The following is a 24,529-nucleotide window of genomic DNA, read 5'->3' as shown; positions in this document are numbered from 1 at the left end:
GAATGTACAGTAGAAAACTGGATAAGATCCATTATCTGATTTCAAACTGTGCACACTCAGATCACTGCAGCTTTAAGACGCACAGGGAGCTCATCCATGATGTTTACATTCTTCGCGGGCTAACCTGTAGGATGAGTCCGTCACACCTCACCTAATAAGAACCTCATGCACCTTTAACATAATGCTTGATAGAACAGGCCAATCATCAGACTGTACGTATGAAAAACAAATCTACATGTGAACCAACACAGACAAAGCAAAGGTTTTCTTTGGCCATTTGTCCTATTAAACCATTTAATTGATTTAATTTGTTTATATATTTGATCGGGACAGTGCTGTGCTACCACTGCTGTCCTGATGAAGCAAGACAAAAACCAGGTGATTAAACACTGACATCAGCATTACATTTAACAGATAGGGGAATTTTTAGGACAGAATACAGGCATTTTCTGCATGCTGACACTCATGTCACTTTGCAATATGTAATACAAAAGTGGCCTATATGTGGAGGTGGTGGGAGGGCAGAGGGGGCTGAGATCCAGGCTGTTGGTGTTTGGCATCGCTCTCCAGTGGAGGAGGACATGACGATAGAGGTTAGAACTCCTTAGGGCTAGGCCATATGACTTCAAAACAATAACACTTACAACTCATTTAAATGTGCTATATAAATATACTTAACATGACTAAGGAGAAACAGGGAGGATGAAAACTTGGTGGCATAGACAAGTCATTTCCATAGATTAGCCCACAAGAAGCACCAAGGACAAGTTGACTTCAATCAATCAAACATGGAAATATAGGAATAACGTTCGAACGTGTATGTGGAGAGAGTGAACCTGCCGATGCTTTACTTTCATTCTGGGTTTGTCCGTGATCGTGCTGCACTTTGCCTTGTAATGATTTCAATTTTAAGCAAACCTTGAAGTAAACGTCAATACGGAAGAAAATAAAGTAATGCAAACACTTCACAATGTGAGTAAGGGCTGGGTATTAGGGTTGGGCTGTTTTGAGTTGAGTGAACGCTGAGTGAGAGGGGAAAGGTGACCAAAGCCTTTTGCGACCTTTGACCCCAACACAGCCCTTAGGCTGAATTTCAAAAGAAGTTGTCCTATTAAACCATTTTAATTGATTTAATTTGTTTAAATATTTGATCGGGACATAATATGCTACCACTGCTGTCCTGATGAAGCAAGACAAAAACCAGGTGATTAAACACTGACATCAGCTTTACATTTAACAGATATGGGAATTTTTAGGACAGAATACAGGCATTTTTTGCATGCAGCTTAGATGACATCTTCTAAGAAAGTAAATTATACGAGACAAATGCAGCCAATGCATCCGTGTGAAAAAGAACACAGGAGAATAACCCCTGACCTTGTTAAATAAAAGTTTCAGAATCACATTGAGTGAAATCCATCTCCCTCACACTTGCTCAACGTCATGACGCAGGAACAAACCAGCTCTGACTTGTCTGAAACCTCTGTTTGTTGCACAAAGACAAAAGCTCTACTGTTGAGCGCACACCATTTATGAGAACCAATTGAGGAATGGTTGCTGTTAGGTCTTTAAGGCACAATGGAAAAGTGTCGGACGGTCAATTGGCTCACTGTTGCTGGCCTGTTATCCAACCCTTAGATTAGTAATCAGCCAATTTTAGCCAGAAATGATCGATACGCGTTGTTTCAGTGTATCAATGTTGCAAGTCTACATTTTCAAATCTTTCCCCCTCAGTAATGGATCTCTGTGCTGCAAATCTAAGGCACTATGAAATAGTGTAAAGCAGCTGAAGTTAACAATTCAAATCTTGACCATTATAGGGGCAATATGGCCAAATAATATCACCTTATTATTATCACCATGGAGGTTATGTTTTAACTTTGTCTGTAAATTAGCAAGATTAATCAGAAACTACTGGATGGATTAACATGAAACTTTTTGGACAGGTGCTGTATAGGTCAGGAAAAACCCATTCAATTTTGGTGTGGATTCAAATAAATGGATGGATTCAGGAATTTTGTTGCACTTTCTCTGCAGCTTTTCCCACAGAATTGATTAAATCTATGGTGGTAGGGGGGTTAACTGTCACTCCTGCTCGCACACGCAACAGATTCCAAATGAAAGGGACTAAAGGGGGGAAAACAAGTTCTTGTGTGAGACAGAACTGTATTGCATTCCACTAGCGGGTACGTGCACAAATTCAAACTATGAGGTCTGCATGGATGGTCAAAACTTCATAGGTGATAGTGCGAGTCAACAAGCACCAAATAGCGCTGCACAGTGCACACAGGAATAAAATGCAGCAACTGCACAAAACTCAAAGTTAGAGATCATCTAATGTTTATTGTGAGAAGTGTAAAAACATTATGATACTGTGGCAGAAAATTAGAATATGGCTGGCCACCAGTCTTGATAACTATTGGGGAAAGACTACTTTGACATGGCGAGATTGAGCAATAGCCTTAGCTGAGGTATTTCCTCTCAGAGCGCACTTGTAGTTTCTATTAAGAATTGCTTTTGAATGAAGGCTGTGGCTTTAAACTCTTCTTCAGAGAATAACAAACATGTTAAACAGCAAAATATTGAATTGAAGTACCCAGACTGACTATAAAGTCACCAGTGAAAATCTGACAAGTGACATTCCTCATATGCAATCCCTTCTCTCTATTGCTCCCTATTTTCCATAACTGTCAACGGATCCCTTACATATGACCCCACACATAGATGACATCATCTAGTATGCAGCAAACCAAGCTATTACAAGCTACAGCCTGCAAAATTCCTGAATCAAATGAAAAAACAGTCTCAAAGAAATCACACAGAGATAGAAAACCTTGAAATCAACAAAACTGAAATAAAACTACTAGAAATAAAGCCTCTTAAAAGTACAAAAATACCAACATGTCTAATGAATGTTAGCATTTTCCCTTTATCTTCTATCCCCAAAAAATTGAAGATATATGCAGTCAAAATATCTTTAAAGGCAAGTTTGTCAGTTTCAAAGCCCTATTCAGCAACAATTACTTTGTGTGAACCATATAACTTCTATATTTCATATAATAATAGGATATTTGCAAATGATCCTTAGGGTTTCTTAAATCTTCTACCCAATCAAGAGAAAAATAAGCCATTGGTGAGAAATACAAAGAATCACCAGAAATAATTAAATTTGGCTACATGAGGCATACAATTGGGATTGCCCCTTGTGGCTGGCTGCAGTTTATAGGTAATAAGCCTCATCTACTCCATGTTAGTAGATAGGACATTAAAGTAAACAAAAAAACTCAAAGTAAAAGTCAAATACGATTTCTTTTATTTTAGATAGTTAGCACACAGATGTATGCCTAAGATTGGTTTTAACTTATTATCTGATGCTATAAAAGCAGGATGAAATAAACTGACTCACAATTGGTCGGTATTGGTCGGACCTCGATACTGCGGATCCACAACACAACAAGATGGCAGCCTCCATTTTCTGGAAAATTGGCTTCATTTTTGTACAATGTCCATCTATACAGTCTCAGTTTGTAACTATAGAGAACACACTCTGTACATAGCATGATAACCTCACTTGCCTTTTTCATGTGCTACACACATCTATGTATCTATCTATCTATCTATCTATCTATTTACTGTTCAGTAGGATGACATACAACCATATGCATGCTGAAACCATCACCAAACCTAATCTATTGATGGCTCTCATGCACACCAGAGATTAGCACCACACCAACATGCTGGTACCACAAAGAGGGTTATCAACACACACTCATCTTTCACCTCAGCAACAACAAGGCATATTAAACAAACAGATTTCGGTAAGCTCGGCCAACCTGCAGCTCTGCGTAGAGCTACTGGATCAAGTCAAACAAGGGATGGAAAGATTTCAAACACTGACTCACCCTCGTGCGGGTGTATGAGGGGTATAATGAGTCACTGGAGGATGTTGATGGAAGATAGCTTGTTCCTATATTTGCCTGAAGTAAGTTCTAGGGCCATATTGCCCAACAAGAAACTTGGAACCAGCCACTGAGCTGAGAAAAACATGTCACACTCTTTGCCTCTTTACAATTTCATGTTCAGACAACACAGCAGCTGAAACAAGCCTGACATGCAACAAATAATGCACCTATAAAACAAAATACTACGATGAGCTAAAGTGCTGATGACAAGATATAAATAGGATCTGAATTGGCTTTGCACTGTGCTTCCAAAACAGCAGTGCACAATAAGAGTTCCTGGGAGTGCCTGAGCAACTCTTGCAGGGCCCAGTGTTTGCCAGATGCTGGGCGGGTCCGTAACAACCAGTAGGCTGTAGTCCCCACATTTTCAAAAGGACCAATAACCAGAGCGGTGAAAACCAAGCCAACAAAAGTTTGGAAATATTTTCAATGAAGACATGATGCATCGTTTTAAAAAACCTGCACGATAACTTTTAGAACAGAGCCAAGGGCATATGTTCTCCCACCTGCAGAATGCACAGTGTAGTGGTAATAAAATGCAAGCAGTCTATCACTGTCACAGAAAGTCCCATTCAGGATCAGAGCCAGCTGTGACGTTGCCACAACTACATGCAGATGGCAGAGTTACAAAGGCAGCTCACAATGCTGACATGTTGACTTTGGAAGGGCTAGCAGGAACCGATATATAGTTGCATAAAGTCCAAATTCTGGTAGATACTTTATGTTATTAGTAATAAGTATAATTGTCATAACATATATTTTTTAAAGTCAAATTCTAGCTAGGATTTTCAAAACAATAAGTTTACACGCTGACAGTAAGCTTCTCTGTTTTATTAATGCTCACAAAATATGACTTGTTTCTACAGTACGTGTAAGATGATACTTTCTCACAGATGAATTGAACCTCATCGTTTATTCTTGCCTTAGGCCTCTTTTTTTTCTGTTTCAAAATCAAAAATGCAAAGTGGCGAGAAGAAAAGAAGTTTAAGAGCACATTTTCCAACTGTGGCAGTAAAAACTGAGTGTCTTCACAAAGCTGGCTCCTGTGCTCATGGTTTTGCAAGATTGGTGATGAATATTACTTAAAAATAAGAACTAAAAACCTGAGTCAGTCAACAGAGCTTGCCTAATTCCAACTGAACTGAAATTATTCATTTTTCCAGTCCTGTAGGTGTCATTCTGTCACAGTTATGCACAACTACATGTATGTGTGCTAAGGTGTATAGCATGTCTTACTGTATATTAGTTTCTGTTTGAAATATACCAATGAAGCATAAAGGTTACACAGTAGTGACTTAAGCCTTGCTGCTCCTTCTTGCGGATTTTAATGGCCTAGTTTTATGGGTCTTCTGATAAAACAAAAGGTAAACCATGTGATACGTGTGTATGCTGGAGTTAACAGTTACAATTTTAAATGATTCTATGAAAACAAAACACAGAAAAAACTATTATCCAGCTTCTGCAACTTTCCTAATAACTGCTGTTACGATGACAGATTCTTTACTTCCCTCTATCGCAAAAAACCATCGACATTGAGAATAAACTGAATGTCTTAGTCAATTTATGAGTTAACGAAACAAGAGGCTCACACACAGTCAGCAGAGCACAGGTCCCACACAACTCAATAACACCAGGTGCACACCCACACACACACACACACACAAACACACACACACACACACACACACACATCTCCACACACGAGGACTAACAGTCATAACTGTGGATTCGGGTGCCAAGATTTCACAACCCAGCTCATAAAGAAACACATGGAACAAATTTGGAATTTCTTTAGTCAATCTACTGACGAAGAGGACAAATCACCCTGACTAATCTAGTCCCTGTACTAGCATCAGGCCCCCTTTCCTGTCGAAACCAGGGCAGGAAAACTAAGAGGCTTAAATAAAGGCTGATCCAACTTACTGTCCCATATGCAGCTGATTTATCAAAGAGCAGCATGTGCACAGATATATCTTCATTAACCTCTATAACAGATTCTGCATGTGCATATGAATCTGTAGGTGAGGGACAGGATTTTGGGTCGGCAAGCCTTTTGGCTTCCGTTTGAACAATCATGTTTTAGCAGCCTTTGGTTGCCAGCAGATAAAGAGTCCGTGTGAAGAGCAACAGAGGCGGAACACATTGACCGAAATGCATTGGCTATCAACATTTTAATTCATATGCAGATAGCTGCTAATAGAGATTAGCTAAGATGTCATCTGGAGCTAAAACACCGACAAAAGTATATCATTTTTGTGGTTGTGGATGAAATAAAATAGTCGGACCGTAAACAACAATATCAATAGCTTTCAGAAGCTATTAAGTGTTTTTAACAAATCCAAAGATGTAAAAATTATCACTTTGATACAAGTTATAAGATATAATATATATATTTATCAGAGAAGATGATGATTCCCATTTCTTATTTCTGAGCAGCATCCAACGACTGACCTCGTGATCTCATCACATCACCACTTCACAAATCTCCTTCTATTTTGACTACTTTCATTTTCCCTCTTTCACACAGGAGCAGAACAATGCTGTCCGACAAAAATAAGCTTTTACTTCTGCTGTGTTTAATTGTGGATGGAAACTAAAACCACACAAGGAGGTGTGGTGATGAGGCTCAGTTATTACTATCACTATCACCTGGAACAGGATAAGCTGCCACTGATCGAGACAATACTCCTCTAACACAGAATACACTTTCAAATTACTGTGAATGAGAAAACTGGTTTCCAATTTGTGCAGCTTGAAATAAAAAAAAAAAAAAATTGTGATTCACCAAACCAAACCACAACTGGATCACTGATTTCTAAAATGTTCCTAAATGTCTTTACGCCACAGACTATAACCAGAAGGAGAAGGCTGTAATTTGTAGAAGTGTTCTCAGCAGTGGGTTTTACATGTTCAAGCCAAGAGCAACTGCACTGGCAAAACTAAAAGGAAGACAAGGAAGAGAGCTTTATACAGAGAAAAGGGAAATTGCCCCACTCATTATTATCTTTTGATGGATGGAAACTTCGGAGTCTCCACGTCTTTAACTATGGATCCTTCTTTGTGTGTGTTTGCTAAGAATAAAGCAAAATGGCTGCTCTAAAGACAAGTATTTAGCCTCAGTGAGTATGACTGACACTCAAAACTGTGAGCACTTTAGCCCTCTGGAAAATGTTCACCTTAAACTGCGCTGCAGGTGCTTTCCACATATGAAATGCATCGTTCACTGTTACAAGTTGATTTTCAGAGAAGTGTTTGAGTCTGGACCAGCCAGCTGATAGAATGACACAAATGGTCTATCTGAATGTCTGTCTCACATTTTTGGATCAATCCATCTAGATGGCGAGATATTTAACTGGATAAGTGGTGATTATCAAGTGGTCCTAATGTAGCCAGATTTAGAGACACTAAAATTATTTTGTGTTTGTCCTCTGGGGACCATGAATATCTCGGTTAACAATACGTCGACCATTCCAACTGTAATCAAGTATACATTTCACTGCAAACCAAAAATGGCAACTTTACGTTGCCAGAGGAAAAGTCAGAGGATCATCACTCTCACTGAGATCCCTCCTTTGAAGACCAGGAACATCTGTGTGTAATTCATGCAACCATGACTTATTTGACCTATAAGACATTTCACTCTGGACCGACAGTGTTGATTGACCAACCAACTGATGTTTTCCCTGCAGCATAGCGACACCACTAGTATTATGAAAAATACTATGATCAAGACTTCAGGAAAACAGCATCAATCACAGGTCTTCTTACGTTAGCAATTGGGCAAATGACAGGGGCTGTATGTGTTTCGAATTTCTGTACATCACCTCCTCACTAAACTGAAAACAGACCTAAATATAGAACTATAATCACATGGAAGGAAGAGCACTGCACGTGAAGCCAAGGGATCTTTTTTTAATTGCACCTGTCAGTCACAATGCAGGGTGGCAACAGGAAGACAAACCTTTTCTCTGGAACATGTGCTTTATTAATCCAGAACAAAGACTGCAACCTCTACACATTTGGCAAGACATTCGGTAGTTGAACAAGTGGTTGTGTATCACAACAGAAGATGCTTTACACAACTTCCGAAGACTGAACAGCACTTCATGAACATCACAGGTGCAGGTGCATGACAATAGTTATTATTTTTTGGAGAGAGAGAAAAATACTGCATAATCTGCAGGTATTTTGTCAAGCTTCACTTGTCAACTTCTAAATGGTTAAAACACTCAAAACACTAAACTTCAGAATCTCCCTTGTGCTACAGAAATTCTGTTTAACTCCACTTCAATGCCCACTTTCTGCAACTCACTCAGCAATATCTGTTCTGGTCAGACAGCCAGCACTCGCAGTAACAATACTTAACACTTACAGATATAATCACTCTTGAGCTGCTTTCAGACATGCACCAAACTCCAGGCATGCTGTAATGCTGAGCGATAAGGGCCAACGCCAGTGTCAATGTGCAGAAAAGAAAAAACACATTTCCAGACTTTATACTTCACGTTCTGCCTCCTGCATGCCCTACATGGGCGTCACCCCTCGCCTCAAGGCTCTAGACATTTTATAGCCGTTGTGTACAGGTCTGACCTGTACAATCTCCTGCTGTGTTCTTCACATGGGAAAAAGGCAAACTCTGGAAATAGTCTCGAACCTTTTTCTGGAGTTTATGTCTAAAAAACCAGTTTAATAAATTCCCCTTTGAAGGATCATGTGACAAAACCTGGTTTAAGGCCCCTAAAGGCTGGACAACGGCAGTGAATCAATCAGCACTTGATACTTATCTGCTCTTCTTAGCTCAGCCCTGCACGGAGAGGCTTTTAACAAAGAGCAGAGGTAGATAGATGAACTGCAGTCGAGCCAAAGGGAAGGAGAGAACCAGGAAATAACTTAACAATCATATCAATGTAAGATCTATTGAGTGACTGTGCTGGCTTTAGTCACAAACGCTGTCTTGCCAAAAAGTTGACGTGCAAACGGTTTTCTTTTCATCATTGATTTTATCATATTATTTGTTACTTCCTCATAATAAATGGTAAATGGTTTTGTATTTATAAAGCGCTTTTCTAGTCTTGATGACCACTCAAAGCGCTTTACAGTACAGTTTTACATTCACCCATTCACACACACATTCATACAGTCTATCTACTCACAGCACTTTGTTATTCTAGGGGGGGCCATTCGGTGTTCAGCATCTTGCCCAAGGACACTTCGGCATGCATATGGGTCAGACTGGGGATCGAACTGCCGACCTTCAGGTTCGAGGACAACCACTCTACCCCTCAGCCACAGCTGAGCAGTTCTTAACAATTTATTTAGAAACGAAGAGTAGCCCTATGGAGCCCCCCCCCCTTAACATTCTCTGTCACAAACCGTGTTTCCCACTGATACCCAGAACAGGATCATTCTGTTCTGACTGACTGTATGACTGACCGAAGTGCACAAAGTGATGCTTGTTTGAGCGACAGGTGTCAGTAGAAAATGCATAAGGGTTGTTAGGTCTAGTTCACTCCTCAGGCTCCAAGTATTGTCAGCAGTGGGGAACAATACATTTCAGGTATCAAGCTACCTGAAATGAGCTTGGTAATATTGATACCAGGTTATCTTTATGTCACACAGCTAAGTGTAGTGGTCTCTAATAAAACCTCATTGACAGTCTCTTCTTCAGTAAAAAATGTCATCAGGTGGATAGTCTGACATACATGTTTGACATTTACAAAGATCCTTAGTCAGTAACATTTTAAGTACAATAATGGTGTAAGTACTTTGGCTCAAATCAGTCACAATATGGATATTTACAGATGGATAAATGGACAAATAAATAAATAAATAATCTGCTGCTTACTGATACAACAGTATACACTAATAAGTAACTAACAAAATATTAACCATGCTTTTATTATTGTTTCAACAGATTAGATTGCCCAGATTTGTGTTGTTACCACTTCTGAACTTTGACCTCTCTCCAATGTTCATAATTCAATGTCCTATGGATGAGATAAAACATAACTTTTATGTGGCAATAAACAGACAACCTACTTCGCTCATTTCTCCAGTACTACTAGCCGCACAAGAACATCACAATCATTTGTTAGTAGTTTCAATAGATGTGTTTGGCCATTAATGTCACTTAAAGTTCCATCTGACCATATTTGATTGAACTCATTTTCAGATGATTGCAGATAATTCCCCGAAAGTCTCGTTTCTTGCACCTATAATTGTCAAAGTTCAAGAGACAACTGTTTACCATCTATTTATCTTTGATTATATAAATGACATTAATATCAAGATACAACCCTTTATTTGTGTGATGTAATCGTATGAGAGGGGCTCTGATGCAGTGTCTCCTCCTGAAGACACCAGCTTCATGTATGTTTGCAAATGAACAAGCAGCTGTGTGTCACGTCAGGCACTCAACACCTGCTCATTCCACGCCATGTATACAAACACTTTCACTTTTACAGACAGGCTGAGCCTCCACAGCCGACCGCACCTGTCTGGGCATTCGGGCTGTTGTCCTGTGCTGTCTTGTCACTTCTGCCTTCAATGTTACTGTGATAAGAAGATTTGATCAGAAGCATCTAGGGAATTTTATCTCCACGGTCATCACGTCACAAAACCGGCACTGTCCCACAGCAGTATCTTGTAAGATAAGTAATGGCCGAAGATAAATTTCCATCAGGGCGCTAATAGATCAGCCACTGCCGCCCTGCTGAATGCACATGGTGCAAACAACGCATCGCTCTCCAGGAATTCAAGAGTCAAGATGAAATTCCCTCCAAACTCAGGATATGAAATACGAGTGTGCAATCACTACTAACAGGACGAAGGGTGAAGGGAATAATTAGAAATAAACCCCACCTACAGAAACCTCTCAGGTAGAAAAAGGTCCTATATGAAAATATTACAGTCCCGGAAGGTTTGTTTATCTATGAGGAGTGTCCTTAAAGAAGACGCAGCAAAAGATATCAACTCACAAAAAAGAGATTCAAGAGCTTTTGGTGATAAGGGTCGACGTCTACTGGAAACAGCAACATGTGATTCCTGGGGCTCATCGGTCAGCCCTGTGATAGACAGGCGACCTTTTCCAGAGTGAAACCAACATGTCACCCACTATCAGCTGGGATTGCCAACCCCTCCCCAACCGAATTGGGACCCCTTAAAAGGATCTAATAAATGGATGTACAATCAAGTAATGGATGAATAAAGGCCTGCGTCTAATGGGTGCATTCAAGGTGATTGGCTTGTAAATTCCTGCCTTGCTTTATAACCACACACTACGACCCGTTCAATTTGGCTGTCAGTTTCCACACCCTCACCTTAGGGATGTCTAGAAATTGTATAGAGTGGGACTCCAACGCCTCTGTTGGAGGGTGTGACTGGTCTATCTTGTCTGCTAGATTAAATTGTTTTGGATAAGCTTTCTCGTGCTCGCCTCTCAAAGACGTTAGTCCACACGTGTCAGTGAATTGGATATCTTACGGACCTTTTGATGCGGCTGCTGCAGTCACGTCCCAGAGAAAAGCCCAAGTATTTTGTATCCAGACACCTCAGCTCCCAGACGAGTTTTTAAACCCAAACACTTGAAGCTTCTCTGAACCTTTAGTTCGAGGCTGTACTTTCCCTTCTCACTCACGACATGAAACATTTCAATTGCCAATCCTGGTCAGATTCCAGCAAGTCACAAGCCTGGAGATCCAGAGGGGCGCGGACAGAGTTCACCCCCCCCCCGTCGTTTGAAACCTCACCTCTGATGCCTCCGACAGAACAAGCATACCTGGAAGTGATCTCATTCTCTTCCAAAACCCTAATATCACCGCCATCTGCCTCCATCAGGTTTTAGAATAGGTGACACATGCCAGAAAGGTCTGTGTGTACACAGTACTGTCAAAAACAAACAGTGGTATGAAGAGTTACAGTTATGCAAAGTGTGGCAACGATTAAAGTGACTAAACTGGAAACCAATATGAGCTTAGGCAGTTGAGCTTGTGTTACTGGAATATTGATGAAGTCTATTTTTTCTGCTATTATATAACTAGAATCTAAATCACATTTAAATTCAATAGTTCCAGAGTCTTATTTGGATCTGCACCTAACTGCACACACTCACAAATATCAGTCCACTTCTCTTAAAGGTCCTTGACTTTTAATCTTTGAGAAATTAATGAAAATGTTGAGAAATGTTTCCGAAGTTAAATCAAATTAAAAAAAAATCCACCCCCTGATCCAGATCCACACCAAATTCTAATAGGTTCTTTCCCAAATCTCAGAGCAAACCGTCCGGGAGTTTTGGGAAAATCTTGCAGATCAACAAACTAACTAACAAACAAATAGACAGGGGTGAAAACATAACCTCCTTGGAGGTAAATAAAGGTTATGTTTACTCCCTTAACTATGAGAAGATTAAGAACAAAAATCTTCCAAAGCTAACAAACGCCTAACGTTGATGCAAATTATGTAAACACACAGAGCAACCACACTGAAATTGGCTGGATACAAAGCTACTCTCCCAACTGATATTACTTTCAGAGGTGTTTCACAATAAACCACATTAGGTTTCGTCTTAGCAGGAACTGTTTTATGTGTTTTAGTAATTTATAAGGGATAATAAGGGAGGGGTAACTTTAAATAGTGATACTTTCACAGACATATCTAGCCCCGATTTTTTCTGGAGTTTTCTTTTCACATGATGAAGAATCCAGCAGGATATTTTGCAGGTCAGATGCATTCACAATAACAAGTAAATGTCCTCAGCATTCAGGTGAGGGGTGGAGGCAGGACATGAAGGAAAAAGTCTTCTGCGGAAATCAAATGTTTTTGTTTAGAGCACGGAATCTAGTTGTCCTTCTGGTTTGACGTCTTTATCGGCATCTTTTACATGTGTCATATCTGTTTCATCCTGAGATATGTGTTTTCTCTGTTTTTAAAAACAAAGTATACTATTCACCTCATTTATGCAAAACTCCATTATCTATAATACTGTCCGCACAGTATTAAAGGGAGAGTTTCTGCAGCATTAACAGTAAAAGGCCAAATCTTTGACAGTAGGCACATTTATATAATCTCATTATACACAATCACCAACCTAACGTTTACAGTTATATTACAAACACGGACATGCAGCATCTACAGCTGGGTATTTAAAAGGCACAGCTTGTAATGTGGAACACTGTTGGGCAGAAGTCACTGTAGGTGTCAAAGAGGTTTCAAATGTTGTTCAAATGGTTTTAAATGCTAGTATGCCGCCTATTACAAACACTTCCACTATGAGGTCTAGTGCAACACAGACACTGAGGCCGACAAAATTAATAGAACAAAATCAACACCTGGATTGTCTCAGTTCTGTTGTGCAGGGTTGAGTTCTCTGATTCCCTTCCAAAGAGTTGACCGCTCTGGATTCTTCTAATGTTGCATCAGTCCACATGTGACAGTTACAATCAGTTGTCATGAAATCTAATTTGAAAAGCAGTTTGCTGAAGAGCTCATTCTTCCACTAAAACTAGACTAAAAGGTTTTTCCTTCCACATTTTATGTCTTGTCTGAGTCAGACTTTAAAGGGCGCTTTCACACCAACTTTTTCTGGTCTGATCCGGATCAAACAAACCCTGGTTCGTGAGGACATTTTTTTGGGAGAGTTCAGCTTTTCGGAGGATCGGCAGGAAGTTCAGACAGCATCATCAACAGAAGAAGAAGAAGAACCAAGGCGGCGTCAAGGATTACTTGTAGATTTGGCAGGAATTGAACTAGTGTGTGGAGTACTGCCCCTGATGTTGGTGATGCTGGTAGTAACACCATAATAATATTACAGTGGCAACAAAAACAACAATATCAACTGGGTAATCCATTTCCTCATTAGAAACAGAAACAAGTTCCAAACTGACACACTGACCTCAGATGCGTCCCATCTAACAACCAATCCGGGACAAGTAGTGGTCACAGTCCATAGATGTCTGCTACCTAAATTGCACTGTGAAACCAAAACTAACCAGATCAAAAGTAAACTACAGGAATGGGTTCGGCTCAAGCCAGGGGTTAGGACTAAATCTGAAAATAGCTGAGAAAATGCACCCTCCATCAGTCCTCCTCTGTACGAGTCATGCTCCCTCACATCCAGATTCCAGACCAGCTCAGACAAAATCAACTTGATCAAGCCACATTAAATTGGACTGAACATGTTAATGTTTCATACCTGCACGGCAGGTTTTCCAGCCTGACGTGTTATGCCATGCCTGCCTTCCTCCTCAGCACACAACGGCATCTGTCAGAGTGGGTTAACCTGACAATGTGAGACAACAACATCCGTGTCAGATACAGAGAGTCTCGACCCATCACCTGACTGGTTTTGGACAAGGAACCAAAATAAAAAAGAGAACAGGACATGCGTGGAATAAGCAAATATGAGCACTGGAAATTCCTCTGTCAGTATGGTGACCACCTGAGGTTAACCAGTTTGTTGTTTTCAATCTCTCAGTCATCCAGGGGAGAGTGAGTCAGAGAGGATATTCACTTCTTCACATTGACTCCCATCAGGGAGCTGTACCCACATGGTCAGTCAGCCACAGCATAGATGGGATGGGAGATCAAGTGCCTTGCTCAAGGGCACCTAAGCAGAATGGGGTCAATCTGCATTTCACATTCACTCTCTTCAACTTCCCACAAAGTAAAGGACTTATTTTTAAAATCAAAAGACCTTTCCTTTGCCACAAAAATAGACCACGAGAGATGACAAATTTAACCCAGATTAACAATAATCAGGGGGGAGATGTCTCCCTTATTTTTCCCGACAGATATCACGATAATCCTCATTATTTTAGTCAGTAATATCAAATAGTGAAAATCTGATATTTTGACAGCCCTAGTTCTCACTGTATATATATATATTTCCAAACTGGAAACTAACAAACGTCATAGAGCCACAACTCAACGTCATTGTGCTTAGATTTCAAAAAAAGTGCCAGAGGGAAAAACGTCTCTGCTGCTTCATGCTGTGGATCTGTGAGATAAGGAGAGAGGAGGGGGATGGGGGGAGGTCCAGGGAGTGAGGAGAGACCAGGGTCCCGTCGCTCTCTCAAAACACTCGAGTTAACAACAATATGAGTCAGTGTAATTACTATGATGTTCTCTGTTCAGGGTTATTAAGACTTCTGCTGCTGTTTATTGAGCGTCAGAACTTCTTCAGACGACCTGTCAGCCCTAGAAGCAGAAAAGAGATGAATAAATGAACTTGATCTCACATGGGTCGGCTGAAACTGTCCAGTTCATCCGTCTCAGGGAAAAACACGTCCCCCTCCTCCGTTTTGCTCTTGGATTTCTTCCGTTTCAGCCTGAACGACAGCAGCCGTCGTTTCTTCTTCTCTTTCGGGGAAACGGGCGACGTTTCCTCGGGCGGCGTGACGCCGTCTCCCGGGCTGAGGGGACCGGGGCTGGTGGGTACCGTCCCGGACATGTCTTTGTGGCCGGCGGCAGGTCCATCTCTGAGGGTCGCCGACCGCTTGAGCTCCTTGCTCTCCTTCTCAGGTGACTTCAACTTGAACAGACTCTTGACTTTGAGCGAGCTGGACTTACTCATGGTGTGTGGAGCAGAGGGGAGCAGTGGACCATGAGGAGAGGAGAGGAATCCGACTACAGCCTGCTGCTGCTGGGGAGCGAGTGCAGTTGCGGGCGGGAGGAGGTGTGCAGCTCTGTGCAGGTGAGAGGTGCAGCTGCGTAAAGTTAACCCACAGGAAAAACTTCCGGCTGTCACCTTCAGAATAAATCAAATAAAACTACACTTCCGTTTTACTTTCTTTTTTATATATATGTAAAAAAAATACAAATAGACCAACAGTGTGTCCTCGAGTAAACTAATATATTATACCCGAGCACGTCCACAATTTAGCAAGCAGCAAGGTTGTTTGGTCGTTTATCTTTTTGTAGTTTTAGGTGGAAATTACAGACCGGCTGTATTGGTTTGCTTAGTTCTGATCTATTATGCTGCTGTACTAAAAAATCTGTATGTTTACTTAGTATTGGAAATGTCTTGTGTTATCTGTTGTGCCTGTGCACTTTATATGTTTCACTGTGGGAGAGTGGGAAACGTCATATCGATTCCTTGTATGTTTTGAACATGTTGACAATAAAGCAACTTTATCTTTATCTTTATCTCACTGTCTATATATCATTTTATAATGTTTCATTTGATCTTCTCTTCACTCTTTTCTCATTTGCAACTTTTGTTTATTTCGTTTATTTTGTTTCATTTTTGACTTGTTAAGCACCTTATAACTGCGTTTTGAAAGTTAATTTATAAATAAAGTTTAATATTTTTTGCTTTTGTTTTGTTTTGTTTAAAGTTTCAATGTATTGGGGACAAACAAAAAGCCAATTGCCTTTACAAGAACGACTCAAATTTTCACAAATACACAAATACTAATTTTTAACGGGGCTGCCACTAATTATTACATCATCATGAGTTATTGAGCTATATTTACTTTATACTTATATGCGAGTCAAAATAAAATGATCCCAGGGCCACATATTGAAATTCAAAGATAGTTCATCTTATCAAGTCTCATATACAGGATGACATGGAAAATAATTAAATCATCATATTAGAAATGCTGGAACCTGACATTTTGTAATTAATATGACTTAAGCCACGTCCCGACCCTTAGAGAATGAGAACTTATAATATAATGGATGGATGTAATCAATTTAGTCACTGGGTAAAATGTCATCACCACAGTGTCGTGCCATCTGTCAAAATATCCTATTGTTAGAAATAAATGCAATACAAATAATCAATAAGAAGATTGCACCAAAGGCCATGACTCCTTTAACAAGGACTTTATTAACACATGATATTAAGCAGGAAGACTGCACGCATAATGAAACAGGCATGTCCTGACTGACTCTTAGGATTCCACAAAAGTACATGAGCCACCACCGTCACTACTAGTCATAACTACTTAGCCCCGGGGCGATGGAAACAGGTTAACCCCAACTTCAACAACAGTGTTACATAAGTGGTTAAGAATACTACACTAAAAAGCTTTTATTTTGAAATCAAACATTTAACTCTTAGCTTGCTAGTTGAAGCTTGATGCAGCTTGTACCACCTCACATGCCATTCCAGTTTGATCTCCTGCAAAAGTATGTCTGTATATAAATCTATGAGATCTGCTGTGATAAAAGTTTCTCTCCATGAAAGTCAAAGATATTAGTTGTGTGGAAAGTCATGCTAATTAAGATCAAACTTCAAACTTCTGTACAACTTGAAAATGATTTAACTAACCATTGATATTGTTTTTCCCCACAAAACATCTGTATTTATTTCTTGTATTAGTACGATCAGTACGTATCAGTTTGTAACTACTCACTGTGACGTAGATTTGAATTGCACTGAACACTATGTATCTTCTACTGAGCAACAGCGCCCTCTGCAGCCACATGTGGTGATTCATTCTGCCTTGGTGTACAATTGGGTCATGTAAATAGAAATGTAAGTGGGTCATGTGAATAAGAAAACAAATCCTATCTATCTGTTGACTAGAGTCCCACTCCCTGAACTTAAACACAACTGAATGCTGTATATTACCCATGGTCCTCTGCTTTCTGAACCAGTAGGGCTGCTGCTGTGACAAATACAATAAACTCTGTTCAGAATGTATGATACTTTTAGTTACTTAATATTGGAGATATTTTGTTTAAGTCACTCTCAATCCTTCTAACTGATTTACCATTCTGCATTAATCATGAGCTTGCTGTGTCTGATCCTGGTTATTAATGCTGGGAATATCAGTCAGTTCCACAGTTCCCACAGGACCCACTCAACAACGTCACATAGAACGAGAACAGGCGTTCAAATCGGGGAGCAGGAATGAAATCTGCACCGTTCTCCATATTCCAAGCTGGTGAACATCAATCTAATTCTGACGCTGCTATTTTCAGCTTAAAAAGTTGAATAGCGTGAATATAAATGAGGTCCAACTGATGTTTTCTTCCTAAAGAAAAAGCTCAGTAGTGATGGATTTGGCCTTTATTAAATCCCTGCAATTTAAGATCTGAAAATTATACGTCAGATCTATTCTGTTTGAAACTGAAGTAATTATAAGTTATGATGCATTTTTTCCTGCATGTGTTTCATTTCAGAAAGTCTTATTATCGAGTGTATCCAATAATCACAGCCCCATCTGCTGGCCGTGTTGGTGAAAAGCAACAGACTTGATTATTGCGTACTATACGGTCAGGTTCATTTTCACCCATTTGAACCACTAATCTGACAGAAAAAACTAGTTTATGCAGAAAAAAAAACCAAAAGACAGATTATTTGGGTGAATGTAGATGAAAGAAAAAGAAAGAGAAAACAAAAGAGAGGAAAGAGTAAGACGGTAATGTGATAAGGACAAACTAGTTCACAGGAAAATCCAATTGGGTTTTGGGGGCAGGAGAAAAAGCGAAAATTCAGCTCTTGTGCGCGGGGCGTTCAAAGACAGAAAGTAAGCAGGGGCAAGGAAATAAGCTTTCATTTGTCAGTTTGCACACTCTGAGGATGGCACGTGTATTTCTCCTCGGTGTGTTTGTGGCTGATCTGCCATTTCTCACAAGCAGCATTGTGTGGTTTGCAAGATGCTGAGGTCAGCGTACAGCTTCAACCTGTGCAGCTGCTTCAGACGAGCTCAGCTCAAAGGTTCAAGTTGGGTTTTCTTTTGTGTTTTGGATTAAAGGGAGTCGTCAACTCTTTTTCCCCAGGACAACCAGTTCCTAATTAAATAACCTGGGCAAACTATTAACTCAATCCTTATTGTAGAGCAGTCAAATCAACATGTGCTCCAAAGTTGTAATGGATTCTTCCTTGAGTGGGTCCATACACCATAGTATCTCATGGAAATCGGCTCAGTCGATTTTGATTCATCCTTTCATGGCGGAGATAATCACGCGTCTCACAGTTGGAAATACAACAACGGGTCATGATGCAAGTAAAAACAGTTCTGTTTATGTCACTGTGATTTTAATAAGAAACTCTACAGAACAGAGAGATAGCTACTTAGAAAAGCGTTGGAGAAAGGAGACAGCAAGGAGGTGGAACACATGATGGTGTCTCATCATCGGTTTGTTTAATGTCTTATCCACAGGCTCAGTTTATTTAAATCCACGTTGATCAGTTCCAGGTTGTGCTGCTGCTGTGGGCAGAGGGTTGCGTTTGTCTTCACTCTGTGTGAAGAGGATTTCCGGTCTTATGTTCAGATCAAACTAAACAAATTCTGTGAAAATGGCTTTTGTAAGATTTAACTTTCCCCAACTTGTGTAAACATTTAATCAGGGCCGGTCTTTCCTACAGGCGACATAGGCGGTTGCCTAGGGCGTCCCTCAGATGGGACATAACAGATTACAATGAGGCTCAAAGAGCTACTTCAATGCTTCACACGGCGACTCTAAGAGCTACATCGCGCGGCAGTTCGTATATATTAAATGACACGGCGCTACCCGCTAGCTTAGCATAGCCGCTCGGCCGAACTGCCGTTGTAAACATAAAACTGTGTGACAAAATAACACTCTGGTTGTAAGGACACAATTAGTAGACAACAATACTTACAGACGATGCGTTAGCCTGCAGAAGAATAACACAACTTATGTGAATAGCTGACGTCTATAAATAGCTGTGTCGCAGATAAACTAACTTTGAAACACTTTCGGGGGAATTACACCTTGACCTCTAGTAATGATATATCCCTGAACTTCCCCAAGGGGGCGCTGTTGCATAGCTAAACAAAGTATGGATTTGTGGGGCAGAACATGGGGTATGCCCAAAACAGTAATTTAAGATTATTCCTAATAATATATGTGATAGTCACATGGGTTTATGTTTCATTAGAGAGATCAGTAAATGACAGCAGCACTCAGGTGGAAGGTTTGGCACGGGAGCAGTGGCACCCCGTACGTCTCTTTGGGGGTAACGTCCACCCACATGCCAGGTGCAGTCTGGATCATAGATATATATATAAAGGCTAGATGTCTCGTCCGCGTGGCCGGCCAACGGAGTCGAACGTCCGCACATGGCGGCCAGCTTGCCAGAGGTTGCTCGCCCACCCATAACATTGTGTTGTTAGTGGAACATGTACTTTTAAATTAACTATAACTTACTCAATTTTCAACCGATTTTTAAACAGTTTGGTTTGTTATAAACGTCAGAGATGTAGTTATGACACTGCATAGTTATGAATAATTATGTTTTGTTCTAAAAAGTAGTATTATGTTCTAAAAATAGGTACAAGATTTCCCTTTACACATGTACATGAAGAAATGCTGCATGTTGAAATCCCCTCCCTTTACAGAGATGTATACTTATGAATAATTATAATTATAACCATGGGTTTTCATATGAAAATAACACACACACACACAGACACACACACTCACACACTCGCCCGTTCCTGGTATTTCATGATGGCCTGATACGGTGATGATTTAAAAAATTAACGTGACGTTCACTCACGTTCATCGTTACGTTAATAATATGAAAACTGATTCGTTAAGTTCAGCGTTCGCGAAACATATGCACAACACTGTACTGTACAGCCACTGCAGAGGGGCCGAAGAGCCGTGTTCGGCTCCAGAGCCGCGGGTGGCCGAACCCTGTTTGGAACCGAATTTGTATGGTGTATTGGACGTTTTTGTGGCAGCAGTGTCCATCACTTTTAGCTGTCCTCTGGAAACACTTCCGTTGTGTTTTCTCCTCTACTTTCTGCGCGTTTGTCTATTTGCTGCGCGTTTGTCTATTTGCAGCGCGTTTCTGTAATGTGATGAAGATGTTTTCTTACTTTGCTTGTGTTTTGTCAACTTGCATGTGTTTTCTTAAGTTGCTGTTCATTGAGCTCTCAGGGCCACCGTAGAAAGGTGATCCCACGGGTTCTCGTTTCGAGACAACGGCTATTGGAGCATCCGTAGGCTGCACAAAAGGCTGGCATCTTCACTGGCAATAAAGTCAACAATTTCCTGTAGAAATCACAATGTAAGATGTTTTTAACAAACCAACCAATCGTAAATCATGTGAAACTTCAGTTAAATCATGTACAACTTAAGTAATATTGAAAAGAAAGAACAATTCTGCCTCTCCCATAAATGTAAAATTACTCGGTACTAGCCTAGCCTAGCCATGATACACAACTAAGCTGCACGATTAAGTCATTTTTCGAAGAGAAAAGCTGCGATTTCAACATGTTCAAGCATCCAGAATTCTAACCACGTTAATACCGTTTGTAAGAAACCAAACCATTTGAAAATCTGTCAAGATTTCAGCGAGATAAGAGTATTAGCGTTTGTGCAGACCACTGACCCTACCTCAGGTACAACAGATCCTTCCAGAAAGCTTCCCTCTGGCAAGATGGCCGCCTGTGATGACGTTCTAGACTCCGCCGGAAGACATCTAGCCTTTATATATACCTATGGTCTGGATCATGAACTGGATGCTCCGTGTCGTCATTCATCCTGTATTCTACAGGTTAGTAGTGGGTGAGAGTCACCTCACTCCTAAAGCTTCCCATGATCACCACGGGTGTCATTGAGACATAGTGATGTTGTTTTGACTGACTGGTAAAAACTTTGAAACTCCGCTGGGCAGTGACGCGGGAGCCCCTCGCGCCACTAGGTGGGCGGGGCTACATTTGCCTGTATAGGTCGCGATAGTAAATTGTTTACTTTACAGTGTGTAGTTCAGCTCCGATACACACAGACTCTGTAATTAAGTCATCTATTGTTATTGTGCCTTATGAAGACCAGTTATAAGCTAATGTTCAATAGTTCTATATTTTAAATGTTTATATTTCTTTATGAGTGATAATGTGTATTAAGATGTTTGAAGTAAAGAGACACCATAATAATTGAATGTATGTTTTATGAACTTTAAAATGCAGTTACACTCAGAGAAATGCTTGTACTTGAAATTGTGTTTAATTTGAATAAGATGCAGTTTGGATGAGGAACTGGGACATTGAGGAGTATGATTAGAGTGTGTGTGTCCAAGCAACTTCGACGAAGAAAGAAATAATTTTATTATAAGTTTTCGTGGAGAATTGTTTGAAAATGTGCCAGGGCCGGCCCTAGCCACGGGTGGTGATATCAGCAAATGTCCCTACTGTGCTGCCAAAATGAGTAGGTTTTTATACATCTTTTTGTATGCATCATGCTTCTATGAGGAACTGTTGTGAAGTGAAATGAAACTCCCTTATTTTTTTTTCTGTTTATGGTGAAATAAATTGGCTTCACTTGTTCTGACGTTTTCGATCACATCTTTTTAAAACACCTCATTAGCTTCACACTACACACCCTATGGGGGGGGGGGGAATGTTTTTTGAGAGAAGATTCCAGATTCATTCACTAGACTGGCACTCAGTAGAGCTCAACAGAGTCGTATGGTTCATCTCTGATCCATGCAGCTTCCTTCTACCAAGTTGTGTGGTTATTGGTCCAGTAGTTTATTACATAAACCTGTTGACTCACAAATCAGAGAACATAACCTCCTTAGCAGAGGTAATAAAACCTCCACCCATTTATCAAGGAAATGTCACCAACATTAATAATTATTAGAAACACAACAGGAAACTAAAAGTAGAAGCTAGAGAAGCAGAGGAACCCAGCAGCCAGCAGGGGGCAGCCTCAGGACATCACAGCAGACTGTGATTCTGGTAAGATCCGAAGACAAGGTTTGAAAAGTACTGGGTTATTCTCTAACAATAGGTTTTTAAAGTATGTTAAATCATCCAGTATCTAAAAGCCAAAAAAATAAAAGTAACTTTTAAGTAAGGCTGTCAAATATGTAGTAAAGTAGAAAATATTTTCTCTTAAGTGTTTATGCTTAATTCCTCATGGTAATCATCAGGCTTTGTGGCCTAGTCGGTAAAGCGTTCGCTCTTCAACACACCGGACCTGGGATCAAACACCACTCTCACCCGTCTTCTATCTGCCAATATACTAAACACTTAAAACTGGTAAGAATTCTCCTATTAATTGCAAAATGTCTTACACTATGTAAATGTATATTAATTGCATATAAAAACAGGAAAAAATTAAATTTAAAATAAAAAAAATAAAAAAATGCTCCCGCAATTCAATGGGCTTCTGCGCAGGATGTGCGCAATGGACTTCTGCGCAGGAAGTGCGCAGTAGGCTTCTGCACAAGATGTGCGCAGTAGGCTTCTGTGCAGGATATGCGCACGCATTTTTTTTTTTTTTTCATTTAATTTATTTTAATTTTTTTTTATATTTAATTTAACTTTATTTTATTTAATTTTATTTAATTTTATTTAATTTTATTTAATTTTATTTAATTTTATTTAATTTTTGTTTTATTTAATTTTATAATTTTAAATTTTTCATCGTCATCATCCTTTCTCTGCGCTGGTTCAGGGGTAAATTATGCTGGTCTTCACAGGTGACTGACCTGCAAGCCTGTAGCCGCCTGCCCCCCACAGGAGATTGTGTGTGTGTTTGTGTGTGTCTGCGGCGTCCCGGTGCTTCCCGGCACTACGCTTCCGGTGCGAACTACCCAAGTATTTAACATGGGCGAGGAAAGGAGGCGGACCGCTTTTCGCAGCGCTTCTACCTCTGTTGCGTCCCGGGGTTAGAGGATGATGGTAAGACGTTAATGTATTGTTTTACATTGCATGTGTCACGTCATGATAAATCAGTCTCCTATGTCGCCGCCCCTGTCACTGGTTATCTTGGCTCGCTGTCTGGCCGGTAACCAGCCGTCCGGACCGGTCCGTGAATAAGGAGGAGCAGATGTTTCTTTACTTGGAATGCGGCCACTTTATTTCTCGGATATACAGCAGGAGCAACACTCGCATCACCTCTTGGTGCTCGGTCAATTCTCGTTATACACACACTTTTAGCGTCTTTTCCCACAATACCCAGGTGCACTACGTCACACACTACAAACTTTCCTTAAAGGGGCAGGCCATACCTGCAACACAACAGCTCTCGGTCTCATATACAGATAGCAAGAGAAAGCAGAGAGGGATTTTTACACACTGTCTGATAAATATTTCGACAGTAAAGGCAAGGGGTAGTGATGGATAAGGTTTGCTTTAACAAGTTAAGTCTTTCATTCTCACTCTCCACCTTAAAACTATGAAATGAACTGAACTATGAACTAGTTCAGAATTTAAATGGTGAACTATGAACGTGAACTATTCATGTTTACGTGTATGAACTGAACTTTGAACTAGTTCATGAGAGGTGTGAACTTGCACAACACTGCCCGCAGCATCAGACAAACAGGTAATGACGGTGTTTGTGAAATCCCCCGACGTTGTTTGGTGATAAATTAACCACAACATTCGCGCCAATAAAAATTTTACATCGCAACTTGTCCGACGTTTCCTAAAAAATAAACAAACAAAAAACTCTATGATTTCAAAGCCTTGTCCAGCTGTTTACTGACGTTTGTCATGTTTACCGAAGACAGAGGTGGAGAGAGATACATACAGACAGACAGACAGACAGACAGACAGACAGATAATTTAAAGGGCAGTTTTACTGTTCTACAAATTAGACAAGTTCACTAGTTTTGTTATTATTATTGAAATGAA

The 24,529-nt window shown here is 40.3% G+C and overlaps 1 protein-coding gene across 1 annotated transcript in view; it reads right to left on the bottom strand.

Annotated features, from left to right (window-relative positions):
* Positions 1-15,653, bottom strand: part of crybg1a (crystallin beta-gamma domain containing 1a) — a 42,212-nt gene extending 26,559 nt beyond the window's left edge. The window contains exon 1 of the mRNA XM_053435397.1: positions 15,197-15,653. Coding sequence (XP_053291372.1) covers positions 15,197-15,531 — 335 coding nt within the window. The 5' untranslated portion in view covers positions 15,532-15,653. The remainder of the gene's footprint in view (positions 1-15,196) is intronic.
* Between the last annotated feature and the right edge of the window lie 8,876 nt (positions 15,654-24,529).

The sequence above is a fragment of the Pleuronectes platessa genome, chromosome 11 (assembly GCF_947347685.1).
Source record: "Pleuronectes platessa chromosome 11, fPlePla1.1, whole genome shotgun sequence".
Classification (NCBI taxonomy): Eukaryota; Metazoa; Chordata; class Actinopteri; order Pleuronectiformes; family Pleuronectidae; genus Pleuronectes; species Pleuronectes platessa.
This window is presented reverse-complemented; position numbering and strand designations above follow the sequence as displayed.